Raw genomic sequence first — 21,098 nt, 5'->3', positions numbered from 1 at the left:
ATTGTTCTGATGTCTCCACTATTCTAGGAAAAATAAAACATGGAATGAATAAGCATGTCCAGACTTTTGACTGGTACTGTATGTAATTTAAAGTTTAATTTAAGTTATGCTACATTTCCTGGCGCCTCCCTCATATCAGCATTGGTTTGGACACAAGGCTGTAGCCAATATGCATATATCCTACACTTTCACCTGTAGGCTTTGTTATTTATGTATTATTCCAATGTTGGGCATCTCTGATCCAATTCTGATCTGAAAAATCGTTTGATATTGCGATATACAGTCTTATCCTAAATGTTTTTTACTTGTCCCGGACAAGAAGACAAGTGTTAATGTCGAGACCTGAGTCAGTAGAACATCAGTAATTCAACTCCAGGTAGAGTTTGCAGATCAGGGGTTTATTCAGCAGACAACCGTTTGCTCCACTCCAATTCTTACATAAAAGTATACCACACAGGTATGTACCATACAGGTATACCACACAGGTATGTACCATACAGGTATACCACACAGGTATGTACCATACAGGTATACAACACAGGTATGTACCATACAGGTATGTACCACACAGGTGTGTACCACACAGGTATACTATACAGGTATACACCATACAGGTATACACCACACTGGTATGTACCATACAGGTGTGTACCATACAGGTATACTATACAGGTATACATCATACAGGTATACACCACACAGGTATGTACCACACAGGTATGTACCACACAGGTATGTACCACACAGGTATACTATACAGGTATACACCATACAGGTATACCACACAGGTATGTACCATACAGGTATGTACCACAGGGGTATACTATACAGGTATACACCATACAGGTATGTACCACACAGGTATACTATACAGGTATGTACCATACAGGTATACCATACAGGTGTGTACCATACAGGTATACTATACAGGTATGTACCATACAGGTATGTACCACACAGGTATACTATACAGGTATACACCATACAGGTATACCACACAGGTATGTACCATACATATCATAAGGTGAATGCACCAATTTGTAAGTCGCTCTGGATAAGAGCGTCTGCTAAATGACTTAAATGTAAATGTAATACAGGTATACCATACAGGTGTGTACCATACAGGTATACTATACAGGTATGTAGCATACAGGTATGTACCACACAGGTATACTATACAGGTATACACCATACAGGTATACAATACAGGTATGTACCATACAGGTATACTATACAGGTATACACCATACAGGTATGTACCACACAGGTATACTATACAGGAATACACAATACAGGTATACTATACAGGAATACACTATGCAGGTATGTACCACACAGGTATACTATACAGGAATACACTATGCAGGTAAATACCACACAGGTATACTATACAGGTATACAGGTATATACCATACAGGTAAATACCACACAGGTATACTATACAGGTATATACTATACAGGTATACTATACAGGTATACAGCATACAGGTATATGCTATACAGGTATGTACTATGCAGATATACTATACAGGTATACACCATACAGGTATATACCATACAGGTATACTATACAGATATATACTATGCAGGTATACTATACAGGTATATACTATGCAGGTATACTATACAGGTATACTACACAGGTATATACTATACAGGTATATACTATGCAGGTATACTATACAGGTATATACTATACAGGTATATACTATGCAGGTATACTATACAGGTATATACTATGCAGGTATACTATACAGGTATATACTATGCAGGTATACTATACAGGTATACTACACAGGTATATACTATACAGGTATACACTATGCAGGTATACTATGCAGGTATACTATACAGGTATATACTATGCAGGTATACTATACAGGTATATACTATACAGGTATATACTATGCAGGTATACTATACAGGTATATACTATGCAGGTATACTATACAGGTATATACTATGCAGGTATACTATACCTATTCACTTCACTCAACGTCATGATCGTTTGAAATGTTAACAAGGTTCATCATGACAGTTGAACTTAGACACTTCACACAGGCTGTATCTCAATGGTCTTCAGCTGTTTCCTTTCCTCCTCTCCTTCCCTTCATCTACACTACATTGACAAAGAATTGGACAAGTGTAAGCAAGTTCCCAGTACGCTTTCCCCTACATTGCTTCTACCTGTCCAGGTGTTCACATCAGTGCAGCTGAAGAACAGGGGCATGCATTGATGGCCAATAAGAGCTTGGAATAAATTGACCAATTAGAGAGAAGGTTGTTGGTTCGGTGCGTGAAAATAGAACACATACAGGTTGCCTGGAGACCAAGAATACAGGTAATGGGTGTGATGCTCAATGGGGCGGGAGTGTTTACGCATGTGAGTAAACACACCCGCTATAAATCATGTGATAATACAGTATATTCATGTAGGCATTGTATGTATTCAATTCCACACAGATTGCTTTACCCAACACAAAATTCCTCTTAGGAGAATTAGTGTTATTGAATTGAGTAAAATTGGTCTTCCTATTTGTTCTAAAATGACATGAGAAAAGTACATTTCTTATATTTTATAACAGTGAGGTGGAATACGATGCAAAAATCATTGACGAGTAAATTCAAAGAACAAATGTATGAGAGTTGTACCAAATCACTCCTTATCAAGACCACCATTCAAATAGCTTATAGACTTTTCAACATATGTGACCACCATTCAAATAGCTTATAGACTTTTCAACATATGTGACCATTATTCAAATAGCTTATAGACTTTTCAACATATGTGACCATTATTCAAATAGCTTATAGACTTTTCAACATATGTGACCATTATTCAAATAGCTTATAGACTTTTCAACATATGTGACCATTATTCAAATAGCTTATAGACTTTTCAACATATGTGATCATTATTCAAATAGCTTATAGACTTTTCAACATATGTGACCACCATTCAAATAGCTTATAGACATTTCAACATATGTGATTTGACAAAATTCAGCTCATTTTAAAAGAGGACACATGTGCACCACATAAAGACCGTGTAAAACCAGTGGTCACCCTATGGGGATTCTCTTCCTGATGGCTGTACCGTTTCCACTTTGGACAGGGTGGCAGGCACCTTCCCCTCCCCTGCTCCAGGGGCCTTCATAACAGCCGTCCCCATCTCCCCCTGTGCCCCCCCCTCTGTCCCTCCTTTCCTTCCACACTCCACCCCTCCCTTCTCACTCTCTCTCCGATATAGCCTCTCTTTCAATCGGCTCCTAGAGAAGGACCAGAAAAGGAGGCCCGCCACGGTCAGACCCGTACCCAGGCAGGTGAGACCGATCCCGGCCGCCACGCAGTGATGCAGACCCCTGTTAAAGCTGACAGCCTGGGTGTCTATGAAGAGGAGGTCCCCCTCCCCGAAGGACTCGATCCTGGAGGGGCCGGAGTAACCCACGGACAGACTGACCAGACCAGAGGTCACCATCAGGAGACCAAGGGCCAGAGAGACCTGAGAGAGAGGGGGAGAGCGGGGTGAGGAGTAACCCACGGACAGACCGACCAGACCAGAGGTCACCATCATGAGACCAAGGGCCAGAGAGACCTGAGAGAGAGTGGGGTGAGGAGTAACCCACGGACAGACTGACCAGACCAGCGGTCACCATCAGGAGACCAAGGGCCAGAGAGACCTGAGAGAGAGAGAGCGGGGTGAGGAGTAACCCACGGACAGACTGACCAGACCAGAGGTCACCATCAGGAGACCAAGGGCCAGAGAGACCTGAGAGAGAGAGAGCGGGGTGAGGAGTAACCCACGGACAGACTGACCAGACCAGAGGTCACCATCAGGAGACCAAGGGCCAGAGAGACCTGAGAGAGAGAGAGAGAGAGAGAGAGAGCGGGGTGAGGAGTAACCCACGGACAGACTGACCAGACCAGAGGTCACCATCAGGAGACCAAGGGCCAGAGAGACCTGAGAGAGAGGGAGAGGGGTGAGGGGGGAAAGAGAGAGAGCGAGAGAGAGCGAGCGGGTGAGGGGGGAAAGAGAGAGAGAGCGAGAGAGAGCGGGGTGAGGAGGGAAAGAGAGAGAGAGAGCGAGAGAGAGAGAGAGAGAGTTACGAAGGGACCGGAAAGGAAGATAGGGAGACAGAGAGTGACAAGATGAGGTAGAGAAAGAGGGTAGAGACAGACAGAGGGAGGAGGGGAGTTCAGAAATATATGAGAGAGAGAGAGAAAGAGAAAGACAGACAGACAGACAGACAGACAGACAGACAGACAGACAGAGAAACAGACAGACAGACAGAGAAACAGACAGACAGACAGACAGACAGACAGACAGACAGACAGACAGACAGACAGACAGACAGACAGACAGACAGTGCGCGAGAGAGATATAGAGAGACATGGAGAGAGAGAGAGACATAGAGACAGAGAGACAGAGAGAGAGAGAGAGAGAGACAGAGAGAGAGAGGAGGTCAAACAGTCATTGATAGTGCATTAGTTATTTACCTTCCAGAGTGCTGAGCTCCACCTCGGGGGCGATCTCAAGGTCTGGACGTCTCCCTCAGGGTCTCTATCCCACCCTGACGCAGTGCTGCACCCCTCGTAGAAATGGTGCAGGTAGGAACGCACCCCAAACTGCAGACAGGCACAGCTAGAACCTACCTGTGGGAGGGAACCATAGAAATAGAAGACGTAGAATGGATATTCCCATTCAAACATCATTCCATGGTGAGTAATCTTGGCATCCTGAACCAAATAATAAATACCAGTGTATAAATGTGTAATTCAAACTAAGATTCTACTGAAAGCAGATTAGTAAGATCTTACCCCACAGCCTGAGGACCCTGCCCCACATCCAGATGAGTTACAGGCCTCAGAGCACGACGCCATCACACCTCACACACCTGGAGACACACACACACACACGCACACGCACAGGCACACACGCACGCACGCACGCACGCACACACACACACACACACACACAATTGTGGTTATCTTTCCCTAACTGTTTCCAAGGCCTCGAGACATACATCAAACTGTCTCGTCTCCTGCTTTAGACTGTAAAATACAATAATATATAAACCCTAGATTGTTGATGCTATGTATTGGCCATTGAGAGGCTTTGAAGCCACTGATCGGCCATATTGGCACTCCCCAGTAGAAGAAGTGCTCCATAGGAATTAATTAAATTCTACAGTATTTCAATTAAATGTACCAAAGACAAAATTACACATATTTAAGTATAATATTTTTTATTATAGTGGGAACAGTAACATTAGTAATCAAAAATATATATACTTTAAGGATTTTTTTTTTTACAGTTTTTTAAATGTATTTATGTTTAGCTCACATAATATAATGATAAAGTATGCATTAAGGTGTCTGTAATAGAATAAATGTGTCTAAAACTAATGTAGACATGAATATAAATGCATTTCTATAACTACCAAAATAGTGTAGGAGTGCCAAGATGGAGGCTCAGTGGGTGGCTTCAGCACAGAGCCCCTTACCAGTCATCTAGTGTATATATAAATCATTGGCAGACTGTAGACAACCAACAGCAACTGTCTCCTTGTCTCCTACTGTAGACTACCAGTGAAGCCTCCTCAGAGGAAGAAGGGGAGGACCATCCTCAGTGAATTTCAGAAAAATAGTGAAAGTTATCATTTTTAGATAAAACTATACTAAATATATTCACGTCACCAAATAATTGATTAAAACACACTGTTATGCAATGAAGGACTACAGTAGCCTCAACAGCACTCTGTAGGGTAGCACCATGGTGTAGCCGGAGGACAGCTAGTTTCCGTCCTCCTCTGGGTACATTGACTTCAATACAAACCCTAGGAGGCTCATGGTTCTCACCCCCTTCCATAGACTTAAACAGCAATAATGACAACTTCCGGAGGACATCCTCCAACCTATCAGAGCTCTTGCAGCATGAACTGACATGTTGTGCACCCAATCAAAGGAACAGAGAATGAATCTAGTACTGAAAGCATACACTACAGCTAGCTAGCACTGCAGTGCATAAAATGTGGGGAGTAGTTGACTCAAGGAAAGAGAAAGACAATAGTTGAACAAATTAAATTCTTCCAAAATGGAGAAGCAAGAGAGAGAGAGAGAGAGAGAGAGAGAGAGAGCTAGCTATATTTTGTTCTATTTAAAAAAAAAAAATTGCTTTCACTTATTTAGCTAGTGAATGCAGCTAGCTAGTTTAGCCTACTCAAACAGAGAGGGATGCCATGTTAGCTAGATGGCTATGGCTAGCCAACACTGGAACGCTTCCAAGTAAGCTTTTGGTTTTATTAATTTATTGCCACCTGGGGCTGCCGGTGTAACTGCTAAACTGCTTGTTGAACACTGTACTGCATGATTGTAGCGGGTTTACTAACGTGTTAGTTTTAGTAGCTATGTTGACTATGACGTTAGTTAATATGGTGACAACGATGTAGGCTGTGTGTAGTGGTTAGTGGTTATGATTAGAGGTCGACCGATTAATCGGATGGGCCGATTTCAAGATTTCATAAACAATCGGAAATCGGTATTTTTGGGCGCCAATTTATTATTATTTTTTTTACACCTTTATTTAATCTTTATTTAACTAGGCAAGTCAGTTAAGAACACATTCTTATTTTCAATGATGGCCTAGGAACGTTCTGCCTCGTTCAGGGGCAGAACGACAGATTTTTAACCTTGTCAGCTCGGGGGATCCAATCTTGCAACCTTACAGTTAACTAGTCCAATGCTCTAACACCTGATTACATTGCACTCCACGAAGGGCCTGCCTGTTAGAGAATGCAGTAAGCTAAGGTAAGTTGCTAGCTAGCATTAAACTTATCTTATAAAAAACAATCAATCAATGACTGTCATTGCTCCAATATGTACTTAACCATAAACATCAATGCCTTTCTTAAAATCAATACACAAGTATATATTTTTAAACCTGCATATTTAGCTAAAAGAAATCCAGGTTAGCAGGCAATATTAACCAGGTGAAATTGTGTCATTTCTCTTGCGTTCATTGCACGCAGAGTCAGGGTATATGCAACAGTTTGGGCCGCCTGGCTCTTTGCGAACTAATTTGCCAGAATTTTACGTAATTATGACAACATTGAAGCTTGTGCAATGTAACAGGAATATTTAGACTCATGGATGCCACCCGTTAGATAAAATACGGAACGGAATAAACGTTTTGTTTTCGAGGTGATAGTTTCCGGATTAGTCAAAGGTATATGGTTTAGAGAGAAATAGTCGACGCGTTATAATTCCTGTAATTACTTGCGGCTGAACTTGAAAGGGGTTCCTTCGTTATTTTACCGTTCATGTCTTCCATAGAGAATGTCTTGATCTACTTCAAAGGTAGAGGTTAAGAACACATCTTCGATTATTTTTAGCCAATATTGATCAGAGTTACCTTGTCCTATGGATATCTACACAGTTATAAAATTGGCACGTTGGTGTAAGCCTACACGAAACACAGACCTTATTTTAAGTGAATCTAAAAATATCCTATGGAATAAATGAAGGAACCGCTTTTCAGATTTTGCTAGAAGGTGTCATGGGAATTATGACTCGCACTTTGGTTGTCAATTCTTACCATGCCCATTATTAAAATAGGATTTCCTGCATATAGAAATTAAAGTTTTTGTTTTCAACATTCATCACAGGTAACTTAAACTCTATTTTTATTCAAACAGTTGAGAGTATTTGTCTCCTAAGCAGACTCTTCAGTATCATTGTCACTTCAGAGCTGTGTGTGTGTGTGTGTATTTATGTATTATATTAAGTTAAAATAAGTGTTCATTGTTCATTCAGTATTGTTGCAATTGTCATTATTACAAAAATGTGTGTGTGTGTATGATATATATATATATAAAAAATCGAATAAATCGGCCAATTAATCGGTATCGGCTTTTTTTGTCCTCCAATAATCGGTATCGGTATCGGCGTTGAAAAATCATAATCGGTCGACCTCTAGTTATGATAGGAAGTTTTGGCATGGAATGGTATTTTTACCTGGTCACAGACTGCTGATGTGTTGTGCACTGAAGCCCACAAGTGAAGGGAAAAGGTGAGAGGAGGAGAGCGCGTAGATACGAGAAGAAATTAATGAGCTAAGTGATCATGCTGTTTGTATGTGGCTGCTATGAAAGTCAACTGTGTTTGCTTGTGATCTGGGGTGTAGAAACGGAAGCAAATGTCTGTTACAGAAACGGAAGCAAATGTCTGTTACGGAAACGGAAGCAAATGTCAACCCAATTGAGATGGTTTGGGATGGGTTGGACCGCAGAGTGAAGGAAAAGCAGCCAACAAGTTCTCAGCATATGTGGGAACTCCTTCAAGACTGTTGGAAAAGCATTCCAGGTGACTACCTCATGAAGCTGGTTGAGAGAAAGCTTTGCAAACACTTGGCAATCATCAAAGCAAAGGGTGGCTACTTTGAAGAATCTCAAATATATTTTGATTTGTTAAACATTTTTGGTTACTACATGATTCCATATGTTTAATTTCATAGTTTGGATGTCTTCACTATTATTCTACAATGTAGAAAATAGTAAAAATAAAGAAAAACCCCGGAATGAGTAGGTGTGTACAAACTTTTGACTGGTACTATACATCAAAGGAGACTTAAATAAACTCAGCAAAAAAATAAACGTCCCTTTTTCAGGACCCTATCTTTCAAACATAATTCGTAAAAATCCAAATAACTTCACAGATCTTCATTGTAAAGGGTTTAAACACTGTTTCCCATGCTTGTTCAATGAACCATAAACAAATAATGAACATGCACCTGTGGAACGGTCGTTAAGACACTAACAGCTTACAGACGGTAGGCAATTAAGGTCACAGTTATGAAAACTTAGGACACTAAAGAGGCCTTTCTAATGACTCTGAAAAACACCAAAAGACAGGATTGTCAGTGTTCTGCCATGACCAGCGAAGAGCCTGGATCTCAATCCCATTGAGCACATCTGGGACCTGTTGGATCGGAGGGCTAGGGCCATTCCCCCCAGAAATTAGGAGATGAGGAGGAGATGCACTGCAGTACTTAATGCAGCTGGTGGCCACACCAGATACTGACTGTTTCTTTTGATTTTGACCCCCCTTTGTTCAGAGACACATTATTCCATTTCTGTTAGTCACATGTCTGTGGAACTTGTTCAGTTTATGTCTCAGTTGTTGAATCTTGTTATGTTCATACAAATATTTACGCATGTTAAGTCTGCTGAAAATAAACACAGTTGACAGTGAGAGGACATTTATTTTTTTGCTGAGTTTATAATAAAACCGTTTGACATAGAAACACCAGAAACACCAGGCAGTTTTCTTTTAATAATATTTATTCATTATAAAAGTATTACAAATATTAAAATCATTCCACCCATGAGGCCACTAGAGTGCCATTTGGTCATTTTACTGCAGGAAAGATATTTCAAAAGTTCATAAGAAAAACATGAAATCTTAATATATTGTTAAGGAATTGTACCTACTAATTATCTTATGAACTTCTTATTGTTTTTCTTAAGAAGCTTCCTAAGTTTTTGCATAAGAAGTGTTTTGTGAAACGAGGCCCCGTCGCTTCAGTATTCCCTGTGTGTCTCCTTCGCCTCAGTGTCGTCAAGCAACGTTAGAAGGATAGCGCTCTGTCTGTGTAGGATGATGCCATGACGCCAAGGCCCAAGGGTTGATAGCCACCCACGGATGAGTCACACACACACACACACACACACACACACACACACTGGGTCTATAAGGAGCTATTCTCTTCTTACTTGAATAGCTTGAGTGAGAACAGAAATGGGTACACTAGAGACTTACTCATAACACTTGACAGGATGCGTTGTGTGCAACACTGTCAAGATAACTAGCTAATCTATTATTATCACTGAACTGAGGTGCATGATGTGTCATGAATAGAGAGACGTGCGCCACAACATATTAAATGTATCACATTTAGATACCCGACTGGTTCTCGCCAGCCAATTCCTCTGCTTCTTTTTCCCACATTGTTTGTTCAGATTAAAGACGGCAAGACTAAATGTCGATAAATTGATCGATTTAGTTAGTTAGTTTTCAATTGCGGTGCTGAAAACAGACCATTCTCCCCACAGCGGTAGGCAGAAGATAATGTAGTGTCTCAACTCATTCCCCCAATCCTCATTGTCCAATTACGTGCTATAAAATGCCGTTTTCACAACTCCAGAGAAACTCTTTGCAAAACATGTATTTTAATAACATGAACGACAAGTTCACTAGAGGCTATTTAGGCTCAAATGCTGACATCATTTTTCTAATCTTACCTGATCCGGAGTGCTCGCTTCCCCGCCACGGTCTTACTCGAGTCCCATTGCCGAACGCGCTCTAAGAACCAGCGAATCTACACTTGACTTGACAACAACACTCAATTTGCAATAAAGACCCTGTGCGCAGGTGCACAGCTTCAACCCATTTGTTATCAGAAGAACCCGGTTGTCACTAGTTACCACAGCCATGGCTACACCCTGCCTATTTCTTCAATTGATCTGTTTCCTTAATAAATAGCCTAGATTTTCAATAATGAGATTTCCTCCTAAAACTTACCTCAACACTCCGGCAGTGTCTTTCAGTGAACGTGCCTGTAGCACATGGAGCTGTATCGAATATCGAACTCCAAACGTTCAAGTTGTCGAGACAAGTCTACTGACCACAGAGTGACAATATAACGTACTATTTTTGGAGGGGCAGGTTTCTACACATTCGCTTCTGTAGGCTATTCAGTTCTGTAATTCAACACATCCTATGCAATGGTAAGATGTGATGCGAGTGAAGTCGAACACGAACACACACACACACACACACACACACACACACACACACACACACACACACACACACACACACACACACACACACACACACACACACACACACACACACACACACACACACACACACACACACACACACACACACACACAAACACTGAGTCACATCCTGATTATGTGGGTTATGTAAATATTTAATTTAGTTCTGGCCATGTATAATTCATACAGTATGTAATATCCTAAACCAGTGACACAACACGTCCCACAGAAAGACAACAACAAAACATTTCCTGGTACTTCCCAAATGGCACCATATTCCCTACATAGTGCACTACGGAATAGGGTGCCGGTTGGGATATAAACCCTCATTTAGGGAAACCAAATAAAAGAAGAAGAAGGGAAGCTTGGTAACCAAATTCAACTCTTCATTGTCATGCCAAGCCAAACACTTTTATTTTTTATTAACTGTTTAACTGTTTAACTGTTTATTCAGTTGATTATTGGTCTTGATCACAACTGTACTACTGTGTTTTAAAGGTGCAACACAAAAGATTATTTTGAATTTTTGCATTGTAATTTCAGAAAATGTCGCTAATATATCTGGCTATAATAGTGGAATGATAGTGTTTCACTCACAGTGTTGTGATTGGCTGTGATACTCGCCTATTGATTTTTTTCCTGCCGGAGCGACATCTGTTGTCAAACTGGGAAAGCTGTTCTGACTTTGTGGGTGTGTTCAATTTCAGCTTTTGTGAGAAAACAAGCACTGAATAGTGTAGAAAATCATTGTACCATCTAAATTGCTGTGAAACATCTTTTCAATAACAACAAATGATTGTTTTTTTACAGCTTTGGAGCTGGTGGACAAAATCTAAATTGCAGAATTGTACGGACATTTTCTGAAATTACAACACAAAAATACAATAAAAAATCCAATGTGTAGCACCTTTAATATCGTTGTGACTCAAGACCATCTTCTCCCACTGGTAGTGAACACAGTGTACCCATATCAGATAGTAAGATATTTACAAAGGGAACACAGTGTACCCATATCAGATAGTAGGATATTTACAGAGGGAACACAGTGTACCCATATCAGATAGTAGGATATTTACAGAGGGAACACAGTGTACCCATATCAGATAGTAGGGTATTTACAGAGGGAACACAGTGTACCCATATCAGATAGTAGGGTATTTACAGAGGGAACACAGTGTACCCATATCAGATAGTAGGGTATTTACAGAGGGAACACAGTGTACCCATATCAGATAGTAGGATATTTACAAAGGGAACACAGTGTACCCATATCAGATAGTAGGATATTTACAGAGGGAACACAGTGTACCCATATCAGATAGTAGGATATTTACAGAGGGAACACAGTGTACCCATATCAGATAGTAGGATATTTACAGAGGGAACACAGTGTACCCATATCAGATAGTAGGATATTTACAGAGGGAACACAGTGTACCCATATCAGATAGTAGGGTATTTACAGAGGGAACACAGTGTACCCATATCAGATAGTAGGGTATTTACAGAGGGAACACAGTGTACCCATATTTACAGAGGGAACACAGTGTACCCATATCAGATAGTAGGGTATTTACAGAGGGAACACAGTGTACCCATATCAGATATTAGGGTATTTACAGAGGGAACACAGTGTACCCATTACAGATATTAGGGTATTTACAGAGGGAACACAGTGTACCCATATCAGATATTAGGGTATTTACAGAGGGAACACAGTGTACCCATATCAGATAGTAGGATATTTACAGAGGGAACACAGTGTACCCATATCAGATAGTAGGATATTTACAGAGGGAACACAGTGTACCCATATTTACAGAGGGAACACAGTGTACCCATATTTACAGAGGGAACACAGTGTACTCCTAGTAGAAATTGTAGTACGCCGACATAGGGATATGAAACACTCAATCATAAAGAAAACATATCATTAGGAAACAGTTGATTGATTTTAGTAATGAACATTGTCAGTGAGCATGTCACCAAGGGGACACAACAGTCTCCCTCACATCTCTCTCTCTCCCTCTCTCTCTCTCACATCTCCCCCCCCCTCTCTCTCTCTCCCTCACATCTCTCTCTCTCTCTCTCATCTCTCTCTCTCCTCTCTCTCCCCCTCTCTCTCTCTCTCTCCCTCACATCTCTCTCTCTCTCTCTCTCTCTCTCCCTCACATCTCTCTCTCTCTCTCTCTCAACACTCTGGATAAAGGCGCCTGTTATATGACCATATTATGGCCTGCTGCTCTGGGTGTGTGTTTTCTACAGACAGTGGCTGTCACCAATCACACCACACAGACAGGCCAACCACTGAGGCTCTGTGTAGGGACTGCAGAGTTAATCCATTCCCTCCTTATGGAAGGAAGAAGCTACTGAGGCAGAACCACTATAATTACAGTTTCTCTCTCTTTCTCCTCTCCCCCCTGCTCTTTCTCCTAACTCTCTCTCTCAATTCAATTTAAGGGCTTTATTGGCATGGGAAACATATGTTAACATTGCCAAAGCAAGTGAAATAGATAATAAAAAATATTAAATGAACAGTAAACATACACTCACAAAAATTCCAAAAGTTGACATTTCAAATGTCATATTATGTCTTTATACAGTGTTGTAATGATGTGCAAATAGTTAAAGTACAAAGGGAAAATAAATAAACATTTATTGTTGTATTTACAATAGTGTTTGTTCTTCACTGGTTGCACTTTTCTTGTTGCATCAGGTCACATGTCTTGCTGCTGTGATGTCACACTGTGGTATTTCACCCAGTAGATATGGGAGTTTATCAAAATTGGATTTGTTTTCAAATTCTTTGTGGGTCTGTGTAATCTGAGGGAAAAATGCATCTCTAATATGGTCATACATTGGGCAGGAGGTTAGGAAGTGCAGCTCAGTTTCCACCTCATTTTGTGGGCAGTGTGCACATAGCCTGTCTTCTCTTGAGAGCCAGGTCTGCCTACGGCGACCTTTCTCAATAGCAAGGCTATGCTCACTGAGTCTGTACATAGTCAAAGCTTTCCTTAATTTTGGGTCAGTCGCAGTGATCAGATATTCTGCCAATGTGTACTCTCTGTTTAGGGACAAATGGCATTCTAGCTTTTTGTAAATTCTTTCCAATGTGTCAAGTAATTATCTTTTTGTTTTCTCTTGATTTGGTTGGGTCTAATTGTGTTGCTGTCCTGGGGCTCTGTGGAGTCTGTTTGTGTTAGTGAACAGAGCCCCAAGACCAGCTTGCTTAGGGGGCACTTCTCCAGTTTAATTTCTCTGTAGGTGATGGCTTTGTTATGGAAGGTTTGGGAATAGCTTCCTTTTAGGTGGTTGTAGAATTTATTGGCTCTTTTCTGGATTTTGATAATTAGCGGGTATCAGCCTAATTCTGCTCTGCATGCATTATTTGGTGTTTTACGTTGTACACTGAGGATATTTTGGGGTGTTTGTCCCCATTTTGTGAATTCTTGGTTGGTGAGAGGACCCCAGACCTCGCAGGGCAATATGTTCAATAACTGATTAAAGTATTTTTAGCCAGATCCTAATTGATTTGTTGAATTTTATGTTCCTTTTGAGGGCATAGAAGGACCTTCCTGCCTTGTCTCTCAGATCGTTCACGGATTTGTGGAAGTTACCTGTGGCGCTGATGTTTAGGCCGAGGTACGTATCGTTTTTGTGTGTGCTCTAGGGCAATGGTGTCTAGATGGAAATGGTATTTGTGGTCCTGGCAACTGGACTTTTTTTGGAACACCATCATTTTTGTCTCACTGATATTTGCTGTCAGGGTCCAGGTCTGACAGAATCTGTGCAGAAGATCTAGGTGCTGCTGTAGGCCCTCCTTGGTTGGTGACAGAAGCACCAGATCATCAGCAATCAGTAGACATTTGACTTCAGATTCTCATAGGGTGAGGCCGGGTGCTGCAGACTGTTCTAGTGCCGTCGCCAATTCGTTGATACATATGTTGAAGAGGGTGGGGCTTAAGCTGCATCCCTGTCTCACCCCACGACCCTGTGGAAAGAAATGTATGTGTTTTTTGCCAATTTTAACTCCACACTTGTTGTTTGTGTACATGGATTTTATAATGTCGTATGTTTTTCCCCTAACACCACTTTACATGAATTTGTATACCAGGCCCTCAAGCCAAATTGAGTCGAAAGCATTTTTGAAATCAATAAAGCATGAGAAGACATTGCCTTTGTTTTGGTTTGTTTGTTTGCCAATTAGGGTGTGCAGTGTGAATAGGGGGTCTGTCGTACGGTAATTTGGTAAAAGGTCGATTTGACATTGGGTCAGTACATTGTTTTCGTTGAGGAAATGTACAAGTCTGCTGTTAATGATAATGCAGAGGATTTTCCCAAGGTTGCTGTTGACGTATATCCCACAGTAGTTATGGAGGTCAGATTTGTCTCCACTTTTGTGGACTGGGGGGATCGGTCCTTGGTTCCAAATATTGGGGAATATTGTAGAGCTGAGGATGATGTTAAATAGTTTAAGTATAGCCCATTGGAATGTGTGGTCTGTATATTTGATCATTTCATTTAGGATACCATCAAACCCACAGGCCTTTCTGGGTTGGAGGCTTTGTATTTTGTCCTTCAGTTCATTCAATGTAATTGGAGAATCCAGTGGGTTCTGGTAGTCTTTAATAATTGATTCTAGGATTTATATTTGATCATGTATATGTTTTTGCTGTTTGTTCTTTGTTATAGAGACAAAAATATTGGAGAAGTGGTTTATCCATACATCTCCGTTTTGGATAGATAACTCTTTGTGTTGTTGTTTGTTTTCCAACTTTTCCAGAAGTGGAATCTTCAATTAGAGTTGAATTCTGACGTGCTGTTCCTTCTTTCTCCGTAGTGTATTTCTCTATTGTTTTAGTGATTCACCATAGTGAAGGCGTAGGCTCAGGTTTTCTGGGTCTCTATGTTTTAGGTTGGATAGATTTCTCAATTTATTTCTTAGGTTTTTGCATTCTTCATCAAACCATTTGTCATTGTTGTTAATTTTCTTAGGTTGTCTGCTTGAAATGTTTAGATTTGATAGGGAAGCTGAGAGGTCAAATATACAGTACCTGTCAAAAGTTTGGACACAACTACTCATTCAAGGGTTTTTCTTTATTTGTACTATTTGATATGAAGACATCACAACTATGAAATAACAAATATGGAATAATGTAGTAACCCAAAAAATGTTAAACAAAACAAAATATATTTGAGATTTGAGATTCTTGAAAGTAGCCACCCTTTGCCTTGATGACAGCTTTGCACACTCTTGGCATTCTCTCAACCAGCTTCACCTGGAATGCTTTTCCAACAGGCTTGACGTAGTTCCCACATGTGCTGAGCACTTGTTGGCTGCTTTTCCTTTACTCTGCAAAATGACTCATTCCAAACCATCTCAATTGGTTTTGAGGTCGGGTGTTTGTGGAGTCCAGGTCATCTAATGCAGCACTCCATCATTCTCCTTATTGGCCCTTACACAGCCTGGAGGTGTGTTGGGTCATTGTCCTGTTGAAAAACAAATGATAGTCCCACTAAGCGTAAACCAGATTGGATGGCGTATTGCAGCAGGATGCTGTGGTAGCCATGCTGGTTAAGTTCGCCTAAAATTCTAAATAAAATACTGACAGTATCACCAGCAAAGCACCCCAACACCATCACACATCCTCCTCCGTGCTTCAGGGTGGGAACCAGACATGCGGAGATTATCCGTTCATGTACTCTGCGTCTCACAAAGACACGGCGGTTGGAATCAGAAATCTCACATTTGGACTCAGATTTACACCGGTCTAACGTCCATTGCTCGTGTTTCTTGGCCCAAGCAAGTCTCTTCTTCTTATTGGTGTCCTTCAGTAGTGGTTTCTTTGCAGCAATCAGATCATGACGGCCTGATTCACGCAGTCTCCTCTGAACAGTTGATGTTGAGATGTGTCTGTTAGTTGAGCTCTGTGAAGCATTTATTTGGGCTGCAATTTCTGAGACTGGTAACTCTAATGAACATATCCTCTGCAGCAGAGGTAACTCTAGGTCTTCCATTCCTGTGGCGGTCCTCATGAGAGCCAGGTTCATCACAACTCTTGATTGTTTTTGTGATTCCACTTGAAGAAACTTTAAAAGTTCTTGAAATTTTCCCAGATTGATTGACCTTTGTGTCTTCAAGTAATGATGGACTGCCGTTTCTCTTTGCTCATTTGAGCTGTTCTTGCCATAATATGGACTTGGTCTTTTACCAATAGGGCTATCTTCTGTATACTCCCCCTACCTTGTCACAACACAACTGATTGGCTCAAACGCATTAACAAGGAAAGAAATTCCACAAATTAACTTTTAACAAGGCACACCTGTTAACCTGTCTGGCTCCAGCGTTCCGCTAGCGGAACTCCTCCCACATTCCACTGAAAAGGCAGAGCGCGAAATTCAAAAGACATTTTTTAGAAATATTTAACTTTCACACATTAACAAGTCCAATACAGCAAATGAAAGATACACATCTTGTGAATCCAGTCAACATGTCCGATTTTTAAAATGTTTTACAGCGTAAACACCACATATATTTATGTTAGCTCACCACCAAATACAAAAAAGGACAGACATTTTTCATAGCACAGGTAGCATGCAAAAAAGCCAACCTAACTAACCAAGAACCAACCAAACTAACCAAGAAACAACTTCATCAGATGACAGTCTTATAACATGTTATACAATAAATCTATGTTTTGTTAGAAAAATGTGCATATTTGAGGTATAAATCAGTTTTACATTGCAGCTACCATCACAGCTACCGTCAGAAATAGAACCGAAGCAGCCAGAGTAATTACAGACACCAACGTCAAATACCTAAATACTCATCATAAAACATTTCTGAAAAATCGATGGTGTACAGCAAATGAAAGACAAACATCTTGTGAATCCAGCCAATATTTCCGTTTTTTAAGTGTTTTACAGCGAAAACACAATATAACATTATATTAGCTTACTACAATAGCCTACCACACTACCGCATTCATTCATCAAGGCACGTTAGCGATAGCAATAGGCACGTTAGCGATAGGGAATAAACCAGCAAAATATATTAATTTTCACTAACCTTCATAAACCTTCATCAGATGACAGTCCTATAACATCAGGTTATACATACACTTATGTTTTGTTCGGAAACGTGCATATTTGGAGCTGAAATCAGTGGTTATACATTGTGCTAACGTAGCATATTTTTCCCAGAATGTGCGGATATTTTTATGACACTCAACTATTCTGTTCACTCTAACTATTCATAAACGTTACTAGAAAATACATGTTGTATAGGAAATGATAGATACACTAGTTCTTAATGCAATCGCCGTGTTAGAATTCTAAAAATAACTTCATTACGACATCCAGCTTAGTTATAGCGAGAGCATGTCCAAAATCTGGGCGCAAACGACTATTTCACATGTTCGACAGATATATGAAATAGCATCATAAAATGGGTCCTACTTTTGATGATCTTTCATCAGAATGTTGTACAAGGGGTCCTTTGTCGGGAACAATCGTTGTTTGGTTTTAGAATGTCCTCTTCTCCAGTCAATTAGCACGGAAAGCTAGCAAAGTAGCGCGAAGCTCTCCTTCCTGAACAAAGGCACACAACGCAACACGCCTAACGTCCCGAATAAATTTCAATAATCTAATAAAACTATATTGAAAAAACATACTTTACGATGATATTGTCACATGTATCAAATAAAATCAAAGCCGGAGATATTAGTCGCCTATAACGACAGCTTATCAGAAGGCAAAACCAGGTCCCTTCACGCGCTCTCCAGAAAACAGGAAACTGGTGACACGTCATGCCGAGAGCTTTTATTCGACCCCAGATCAAGTTATTCACTCCATTTCTTCTCTCACTGCCTGTCGACATCTAGTGGAAGACGTATGAAGTGCATGTATACTGATATATATGAAGGACATTTATAGGCAGGCCCTAGAACAGAGCATCGATTTCAGATCTTCCACTTCCTGTCAGGAATTTTGCTGCCAAATGAGTTCTGTTTTACTCACAGATATAATTCAAACGGTTTTAGAAACTAGAGAGTGTTTTCTATCCAATAGTAATAATAATATGCATATTGTACGAGCAAGAATTGAGTATGAGGCCGTTTAAATTGGGCACGATTTTCCCCCAAAGTGAAAACAGCGCCCTCTGTCCTCAACAGGTTAATTGAAATGCAATCCAGGTGACTACCTCATGAAACTGGTTGAGAGAAAGCCAAGCGTGTGCAAAGCTGTCATCAAGGCAAAGGGTGGCTACTTTGAAGCATCTCAAATATATTTGGATTTGTTTAACACTTTTTTGGTTACTACATGATTCCATATGTGTTATTTCATAGTTTTGATGTTTTCACTATTATTTTTCAATGTAGAAAAGAGTAAAAAGAAAGAAAAACCCCGGAACTGTCACGGATCCCTCCGGAACTTCATTAGCACACCTGTCCCCCTCTTCCCACTGATTATTTTTTTATTTTTTTATTTCACCTTTATTTAACCAGGTAGGCTAGTTGAGAACAAGTTCTCATTTGCAACTGCGACCTGGCCAAGATAAAGCATAGCAGTGTGAACAGACAACAACACAGAGTTACACATGGAGTAAACAATAAACAAGTCAATAACATAGTAGGGGGAAAAAAAGAGAATCTATATACAATGTGTGCAAAAGGCATGAGGAGGTAGGCAATAAATAGGCCATAGGAGGGAATAATTACAATTTAGCAGATTAACACTGGGGTGATAAATCATCAGATGATCATGTGCAAGTAGAGATTAGTACTTGTATAAGTGTGCCCTTTGGTTTCCACTGGGCTGTCTATTATTGTTACAATGTCCGTTGGTGCGTGTGTGTACCTGTGCTGTGTGTTTTGGGCCTTCGTGCCATTGTGGATTGTGAAGATGATTACAGGTCTCGTCCCGTGTGGTAATCATTGTGCGCGTGTGTTATTTATTCGAGGTGCTCCTCACTCTTTTGTTTGTGTTTCAACCCTGTGTTTTTGTTACGTGTTTGTTTGGTCTTCGTCCCCGTGCTTTTACACGGCACGCCGTAATTTGGGCTGAATAAAAACCCTATTACGCATTCCTGCGCCTGTCTCCCGAATCATTCATGCCAACGTGACAGGAACGAGTAGGTGTGTTAACATTTTTGACTGGTACTGTACTTTTTAGGTTTTATACTGCTAAGTTTACACCTTCACTATTACAGTGAAACATTTTGCCCAGGAAATTGTCTAGAAGGGATTGAATCTAATTGTTTTCTGGTAGATTTCCACACTACTTTTGTTCCATCTATAGCATTTCTTAATAATATGGGCCTGGAAATTGTTCATCTCCCCCTCTATTTTTTCTTAGTTGTGATAATTTCCTTATTAATTTCTAGCCAGATGTAAAATGGTCCTGTTTGGACTAATTGAATAGAGTGGGTTAGGTCTTCTCTATACCAAATTAGCATACTCCCTGAGTCTCTTCCCTGTTTCACACCTGGTAGTTTGGTGGATGGGACTACCAGCTTTCTGTAACCTAGAGGGCAACCAGTGGGTCCATCTCCTTTATACAATGTTTCTTGTATGATGACAAGGTCTGTATTTCCAATTTCTTTGATGAAGTCTGGGTTCCTGCTCTTTAGGCCAAAGGCAGATGACCTCAGACCTTGTATACTCCAGGATGAGATAGTAACATATTTTTGTTCCATAGTGTCTAGTGTTGTTTTGGTGTGGTTTAGGCTCAGACCATCACAGTAGGTGTGAGCAGAGCATGTTGAGCATCTGATACATAGCTCTTAGGTCACAGGATGGTGCTTGGAGGGGTGTAATAGTGGGGATTGGGACTGATGCTCTGCTCACAGCCTGGGCATATGTCCTGCTGTCATGTTGAGGTCCTTGCCACAGGTGCGGGGGGCATGGGGTGGGCAGAAAGGGCATATATCCAGTATGGGGAGGTCTATATAGGGTGTGGCCAGGGTTTACTTGGGGTGGTCTTAGCTGGTTGGGTGTGGTTGGTGATGCTGTGGTATGGGTGTAGGTCCTCCTGGCATGGGTTCTCTCGGTGCAGGTCCTTCAGGAGGGGGTCTTTCAGGTCTGGGATGGGTGACGTCCTTCAGGGTCCTGGCAAAAGTTGGGATTGCTGCCTTGTAGAGGTGGACCTGGTCATAAAGGCTGTTCAAGTCCAGGGTGGAGTGGTGGGCCAGGTAGACATTAGTCCAGGGTGGAGTGGTGGGCCAGGTAGAGATTAGTCCAGGGTGGAGTGGTGGGC

At 40.9% G+C, this 21,098-nt stretch overlaps 1 protein-coding gene across 1 annotated transcript; it reads right to left on the bottom strand.

Moving 5' to 3' along the window:
- Nucleotides 1-3,067: 3,067 nt before the first annotated feature.
- LOC120021994 (neurensin-1-like) lies at nucleotides 3,068-4,881 on the bottom strand. Its single transcript, XM_038965797.1, has 3 exons — nucleotides 4,819-4,881; nucleotides 4,498-4,653; nucleotides 3,068-3,502 (listed from the first exon to the last, which is right to left on the bottom strand). The coding sequence occupies exons 1-3, from the start codon at nucleotides 4,879-4,881 to the stop codon at nucleotides 3,068-3,070; spliced, it is 654 nt and encodes a 217-aa protein (XP_038821725.1).
- Nucleotides 4,882-21,098: the final 16,217 nt, after the last annotated feature.

The sequence above is a fragment of the Salvelinus namaycush genome, chromosome 27, assembly GCF_016432855.1.
Source record: "Salvelinus namaycush isolate Seneca chromosome 27, SaNama_1.0, whole genome shotgun sequence".
NCBI classification, from domain to species: domain Eukaryota; kingdom Metazoa; phylum Chordata; class Actinopteri; order Salmoniformes; family Salmonidae; genus Salvelinus; species Salvelinus namaycush.
The sequence above is the reverse complement of the archived record's forward strand: the minus strand, read 5'-3'. Positions and strand labels throughout refer to the sequence as shown.

Coding starts and splice junctions, on each gene's coding strand:
- LOC120021994 (XM_038965797.1), bottom strand. CDS start 4,881: ATGGCGTCGTGCTCTGAGGCCTGTAACTCATCTGGATGTGGGGCAGGG. Junction 4,654..4,818: donor CAGGGTCCTCAGGCTGTGGG/GTAAGATCTTAC, acceptor TCCCTCCCACAG/GTAGGTTCTAGCTGTGCCTG. Junction 3,503..4,497: donor GGAGCTCAGCACTCTGGAAG/GTAAATAACTAA, acceptor CCTCTCTCTCAG/GTCTCTCTGGCCCTTGGTCT.